Genomic DNA, 6,536 nt, shown 5'->3' with positions numbered 1-6,536 from the left:
TTATGACGTCATTTCCGGTTTCTAAAAGCCCATATCTCGTAAACTATAGGTCCTATGGAGCTGGGACCAAGCTAGTTTTGTTCAGTGCGCGATTTTACGTCGTTTGAGATCAACTTCCGGTTTGATGACATCACTTCCGGTTTGATGACGTCATTTTCTGTTTTTATGACGTCGTTTTTGGTTTTCTAAAAGGCCATATCTCGTAACTATAGGTCCTATGGAGCTGGGACCAAGCTAGTTTTGTTCAGCGCACGATTTTACGTCGTTTGACATCAACTTCCGGTTTGATGACGTCACTTCCGGTTTGATGACGTCATTTTCTGTTTTCATGACGTCATTTCCGGTTTTCTAAAAGGCCATATCTCGTAAACTATAGGTCCTATAGAGCTGGGACCAAGTTAGTTTTGTTCAGCGCGCGATTTTACGTCGTTTGATCAACATCCGGTTTGATTACGTCACTTCCGGTTTGATGACGTCATTTTCTGTTTTTATGACGTCATTTCCGGTTTTCTAAAAGGCCATATCTCGTAAACGATAGGTCCTATGGAGCTAGGACCAAGCTAGTTTTGTTCAGCGCGCGATTTTACGTCGTTTGAGATCAACTTCCGGTTTGATGATGTCACTTACGGTTTGATGATGTCATTTTTTGTTTTTATGATGTCATTTCCGGTTTTCTAAAAGGCCATATCTCGTAAACTATAGGTCCTATGGAGCTGGGACCAAGCTAGTTTTGTTCATCGCGCGATTTTACGTTGTTTGAGGTCAACTTCCGGTTTGATGACGTCACTTCCAGTTTGATGACGTCATTTTCTGTTTTCATGACGTCATTTCCGGTTTTCTAAAAGGCCATATCTCGTAAACTATAGGTCCTATGGAGCTGGGACCAAGCTAGTTTTGTTCAGGTCGCGATTTTACGTCGTTTGAGATCAACTTCCGGTTTGATGACGTCACTTCCGGTTTGATGACGTCATTTCTGTTTTTTATGACGTCATTTCCGGTTTTCTAAAAGGCCATATCTCGTAAACTATAGGTCCTATGGAGCTGGGACCAAGCTAGTTTTGTTCAGTGCGCGATTTTACATCGTTTGAGATCAACTTGCGGTTTTATGACATCACTTCCGGTTTGATGACGTCATTTTCTGTTTTTATGACGTCATTTTTGGTTTTCTAAAAGGCCATATCTCGTAAACTATTGGTCCTATGGAGCTGGGACCAAGCTAGTTTGGTTCAGCGCGCGATTTTACGTCGTTTGAGATCAACTTCCGGTTTGATGACGTCACTTCCGGTTTGATGACGTCGTTTTCTGTTTTTATGACGTCATTTCCGGTTTTCTAAAAGGCCATATCTCGTAAACTATAGGTCCTATGGAGCTGGGACCAAGCTAGTTTTGTTCAGCGCACGATTTTACGTTGTTTGAGATCAACTTCCGGTTTTATGACGTCACTTCCGGTTTGATGACGTCATTTTCTGTTTTCATGACGTCATTTCCGGTTTTCTAAAAGGCCATATCTCGTAAACTATAGGTCCTATTGAGCTGGGACCAAGCTAGTTTTGTTCAGCGCGCGATTTTACGTCGTTTGATCAACATCCGGTTTGATTACGTCACTTCCGGTTTTGACGTCATTTTCTGTTTCTATGACGTCATTTCCGGTTTTCTAAAAGGCCATATCTCGTAAACGATAGGTCCTATAGAGCCTTGACCAAGCAAATTATGAACCTCTTGAAACTAGACGGTCTGGTGCTAAGTCAGTATTAATGTACAAGATACTTAATAACCATACTGCGCCCGCTCTTCGGGAGTCTTTTCGTAGGATCCCAAGGCCGAATCGAGAATACCTTAAAAAAAATTCAAATATAGCCGCGCTATGCTTTGGAATCGGCTCACAAACGAAGCAAAATCAGCTGAGTCGCTCGTTAGTTTAAATCAATTGTAGTTGCACACTGAAATGCATCCTAGTTACCTGTGTGTGAAACCTATACCGTATTCTTATTACTATCTTAATAATTAAACACGCCCCTCGTGGAAACCAGTCTAGAGTTGATGGGGCATGCATGTTTCTTAAGATTTCCACGTTTTCATGCGATTTCCACTTCTGTTCGTGAGCTTTCGTTCGTGTTCATAATTTTTTGATTCCTGTTCACTCGTGTTCGTGATCTTTGGTTCGTGTTCATGATTTTTTGACTCGTGTTCATTCGTGTTCATAATTTTTTTATTCGTGTTCACTCGTGTTCGTGATCTTTGGTTCGTGTTCATGATTTTTTGACCTGTGTTCACTCGTGTTCATTCGTGTTGATGATTTTTTAACTGGTGTTCACAAGCGTTCATATTTTATGGCGCGCCAGACGGGACAAAAATACTTCCTTTAAAATACATGACTTGTTTTAGAAAATTACACCTATAAATGTGCGCATATAGAACTTTCCAAAGGATTTAAAACTTATCTTACAAAAACTACACCTTTTCAAAGAGAATAATATACTTTTTTTGGAACAATAGTTGTTATATTTTAAAACTATCCAACACGCAAAAGACTTGTTCCTTTTAATAACACTTCTTTTTTAATTGATCGCGGGCTCAGAAAATATCGCGGGCGCAGGTATAATCAATCATAGGATTCTCAAACGCGCGAAAATAGAAAAAAAATAGTTCGTAAATCATGGCGGCGGAAATAGTTGAAGAAACAATTGTAGAAAATGTGCAACGAAATGCACAATACGGGCAAATTCGTCGATATCTTGTCCTCGGAAAAGATCTTTTTAATGAAATGGATCGTAACCGCTTAACGTACGACGAAAATTTGGCCGAAGTTCTTCATAATCGATGTTCTGCCTTCATTGAAGGGCTCGTCACAATTTCAAGGAATGTCGCTTTCACTGAAGAAATAGTCAACGACTTTTGTTCACTAATCAATGAATTTCAGCGCATGAAGTGTATTTATGAAGAACGTTTTGATGGCTTTGGTAGAGACGATTTACAATATGTGTGCCCAATAGATAAGCGACAAAATTCTGGGAAAGGACGTCCAAAATTTTTTAATACCCCGTGCCCAGCTTGTTGGTCTACGTTCACTGAACTTCACATGGAAAGCAATTTCAGATATGCTTGGTGTGTCTGTGAAAACAATTTTACGTCGAAGACATGAACTCTCTTTACCAGTTGGGGAGGACACTTATACTTGTATTACAGATGAAGAATTGGACGAGAAAATTTCATCTATTCTCACTTCATCACCAAACTCAGGAGAAAGAATGGTTATGGGCGCACTTACTGCAAAGAATCTTAAAGTTAAAAGGGAGAGAGTCCGTGCATCAATTTTCCGTGTCGATCCAGTGAATCGAATGCTTCGAAGACATACCTCAATCAAAAGAAGAGTTTATAATGTCCCCACTCCAAATGCACTATGGTATGTGGGTAAAGGTGTAAATGTAATATGGGAGAATGTTTAAGCACAATTTGCAATGCCAGTTGTTATTCCTGGAATTATTAGCATTGGGATTCCCAATGCTAAGAATTCAAGGAGAAATAATTTGGGAGTGTTGGAAATAGTTGTTTGTGTAACAATGGGTTTCTGTTTTTTACCCTCCAATTACTGGGAAGAATTTCATAATCAAATAATACAAGTGAATATCATCTAATATACAATCAATGCAATTTGCTTTTGGTGACCAGATAAGGGATACACAATTACTAGTTATTTTACTTATTTACCAATATAAATGCAATGTTTACTCATAGGCATTTGGATGGGAATCATAAGCTCATACGATGGAGAATGGTGATTCATGGAGGTATAGATGGGTATTCCAGAGCAGTTGTGTTCCTCCAATGCTCTAATAACAATGAGGCTGTAACTGTCTTGGAACAGTTTTTGCATGGTACTAGAAAATTTCACTTTCCTCGTCGTATACGCACAGATCATGGAACAGAAAATGTGGAAGTTGCAAGATACATGTTGCAGAAGTACAACATACAATCCAATCCTGTTATTACAGGCAGATCGGTCCACAATCAGAGGATTGAACGGTTGTGGAAGGATGTCTTCACATATGTGCTGCAACATTACCATAATCTTTTCTATTTCCTTGAGGCAAATGGTGACCTTGATACAGACAATGAAATTCATATGTTTGCTTTACAATATGCTTCATGCCAAGAGTGAACCGGGCACTTGAATGCTTTATAGCCCAATGGAATCATCATCCCATCAGAACCGAGGGAAATCAGAGTCCATTACAACTTTGGACAGCAGGTTTTTATGAATTTGCTGAGTCTGACTACAGAGCAGTTCGAGATGTTTTGGATTTTGAAACAGTCAACTTCAATGAGTATGGTGTGGATGATGATGGGCCTACCCCACAATTGCAAACAAATAATCATGTGGTTGTACCAAGATCTCTTGTTGAACTCTCTGAGGAAGAGGAAGTATTCCTCCATAGTCATGTAGACCCACTAAATGAGGATGGAAACTTTGGAATCACCCTGTATAAGAGATCTATAAACCTTGTAGAAGAGTTCCAACAAGAAATAGATTAGTGACAAGAATATTGCTTTATGAGAAATACATATTGGAAATAGGCAAACAGAAGCAAGCAAGCCATTTAGTTAAGCTGACACATGAAATGTATTTGGCTCTGTCTGAACTCTAAACACAACATGGTAATAGGAATACTCCTTGAATAGACAACAGTTGTCAATCTTAGAGAAAAGTCCTTTTGTAAATATAAACAACTGAAACATAAAATGTGCAGTAAAGACATGCACAAATGAACACCAACAATAACATTAATAAACAATAGTTGCCATTTGTTTAGTAACTTAATAACTTAGTATGAAATTTAAAACTGAATGAGGGTGACATCTATACTCATACTACCATGCTACTACCATGGGTAGGTGCAGTACAAGTATGGATGTCACCCCTAATAAAAGCATAACATTTGGCAATGCTTGCAATATTTAGGCAGTATTGACTTAAGAATCATAAGCATGTGCAGTCAGTGCAGGTATACAAAATGCCTTGGGAAAATTAGTTCAGTAAATCAGCAACTTTAATATATTTTTCCAGCAACTCATTAGCTATAACAAAGATGCATAAATAAAAAAAATTCCTTTGCATGACATTTAGAACAATGCTATTTTGCCAGCTCCCCAAAAATTTGCCAAATGTCATGCTTTTATTATTCTTGTTACAATTTTCAAGCCAGCTGTTAATAAAGTTAGATTGCAATTCAGCAGGAATCTAAAGATTTCCAAAGCCACAACAGTCGCACAGGGCAGAGATAAGAAGGTCACCAAGTTCTTGAGATGAGCATGAATGAATTGGTAGTATTATCACCAAAGCACAAGTAGATGCTGTTGGTCTACACTTGCAACCACTGGGGCAATCATGCCTGAAATGGACATTAAGAGAGCAAGGAAAACCAATGGGTGGAATAGATTCACAACCAGTAATAAATTTCAACACATCCTTCAGTTTCAAGTCTGGAGCCTCACATATACCTACAGTAAAGAAAATTAGAAATAGTCTTTTGGGAATTGTTGTATTGTAGCTAGTTAAAATGTCAAATGATACCTTCATAGTACAAAGTCTGGATGAAATCTGTAAAGTATTTGAATATGTCCTGTTCTTTTGATTTCAAAAGCTGTTGTTCACTAAAATGTACAACTAATCGCTGGATGAGGTCATCAGCTGTGATATCAAAGCTGCTATTTGCTGTAAATATTGGTTTGAATAATTCTGGGTATTTTCGAATTTCATGTAACAGCCCATACTGTTCCAAACCTTCTCCTAATTGGTTAAGCATTGGTATCTTTGGGACCACAGCCTCATTCACACAAATGCATCTAATAATTGATGAATTTTAGCATTTAATCACAATATTTATTATTGAAACGAAAATAATGGATGGGTTTTGATCCCAATAAGTTATCCATAAATTCATACGAATGTGTCTAAACACTGGAGTATGAAGGGAAAGAAAAAGGCTTGATCATAATAATTGCAAACATAGCAAATTGTGACTACCTTATTAGATTTTCCTTGTTCTTAACACTTTCTCTGGTTGGAATTCTTCTATAACCTATTCCATCTAACTCAGCCATCACTTCATCTCCGAGCAGAATTTCTTGCAGCTCACTATCAGATGTGGCAATTGCAATCTTAAAAAATGTGTGATATTACTGATATTAATAATTGATTATATATCAACCCACTATCTCAATTTCTTTATGTAATTAACATGTAAACTAGGTAAAAAAACTATTAAAATCAAAATGCTGATTAACATGAGTAAAAAAAGCAAAAATATATTTAATAAAGCAACACATTTTAGTTCCTACAATAGGTTGAAAAAAAATTACAAATATAGGCTGACATTCTCATAGAAATAGTTTTGATATATACCCATTCTAACCTTTTCTACTGCAACTTTAAGAGAATCTCTTTTTACATCATTGACTTGAATGGTCACTGCATCAAGGCCACCTGAAATAAACTGATACACCCAATTGGCTAAAAAGTTAGGAGCTGGACCACC

At 37.6% G+C, this 6,536-nt stretch overlaps 2 protein-coding genes across 2 annotated transcripts; one reads left to right on the top strand and one right to left on the bottom strand.

The window, feature by feature from the left end:
• Nucleotides 1-3,045: 3,045 nt before the first annotated feature.
• LOC114544839 lies at nucleotides 3,046-4,159 on the top strand. Its single transcript, XM_028563336.1, has 2 exons — nucleotides 3,046-3,403; nucleotides 3,736-4,159. The coding sequence occupies exons 1-2, from the start codon at nucleotides 3,099-3,101 to the stop codon at nucleotides 4,157-4,159; spliced, it is 729 nt and encodes a 242-aa protein (XP_028419137.1). The 5' UTR covers nucleotides 3,046-3,098.
• Nucleotides 4,160-4,164: 5 nt separating this feature from the next.
• On the bottom strand, nucleotides 4,165-6,524 carry LOC114544840 (G2/M phase-specific E3 ubiquitin-protein ligase-like). The gene is made up of 4 exons (XM_028563337.1): nucleotides 6,414-6,524; nucleotides 6,026-6,159; nucleotides 5,573-5,844; nucleotides 4,165-5,499 (listed from the first exon to the last, which is right to left on the bottom strand). The coding sequence occupies exons 2-4, from the start codon at nucleotides 6,100-6,102 to the stop codon at nucleotides 5,240-5,242; spliced, it is 609 nt and encodes a 202-aa protein (XP_028419138.1). The 5' UTR covers nucleotides 6,103-6,159; nucleotides 6,414-6,524; the 3' UTR covers nucleotides 4,165-5,239.
• Nucleotides 6,525-6,536: the final 12 nt, after the last annotated feature.

This window comes from Dendronephthya gigantea, unplaced genomic scaffold (genome assembly GCF_004324835.1).
Source record: "Dendronephthya gigantea isolate DGI-Jeju-01 unplaced genomic scaffold, DenGig_1.0 000981F, whole genome shotgun sequence".
NCBI lineage: Eukaryota > Metazoa > Cnidaria > Anthozoa > Malacalcyonacea > Nephtheidae > Dendronephthya > Dendronephthya gigantea.
The sequence above is the reverse complement of the archived record's forward strand: the minus strand, read 5'-3'. Positions and strand labels throughout refer to the sequence as shown.

Coding starts and splice junctions, on each gene's coding strand:
- LOC114544839 (XM_028563336.1), top strand. CDS start 3,099: ATGCTTGGTGTGTCTGTGAAAACAATTTTACGTCGAAGACATGAACTC. Junction 3,404..3,735: donor CCCACTCCAAATGCACTATG/GTATGTGGGTAA, acceptor GTTTACTCATAG/GCATTTGGATGGGAATCATA.
- LOC114544840 (XM_028563337.1), bottom strand. CDS start 6,102: ATGGCTGAGTTAGATGGAATAGGTTATAGAAGAATTCCAACCAGAGAA. Junction 5,845..6,025: donor AACAAGGAAAATCTAATAAG/GTAGTCACAATT, acceptor ATCAATTATTAG/ATGCATTTGTGTGAATGAGG. Junction 5,500..5,572: donor CCAGACTTTGTACTATGAAG/GTATCATTTGAC, acceptor TCTTTACTGTAG/GTATATGTGAGGCTCCAGAC.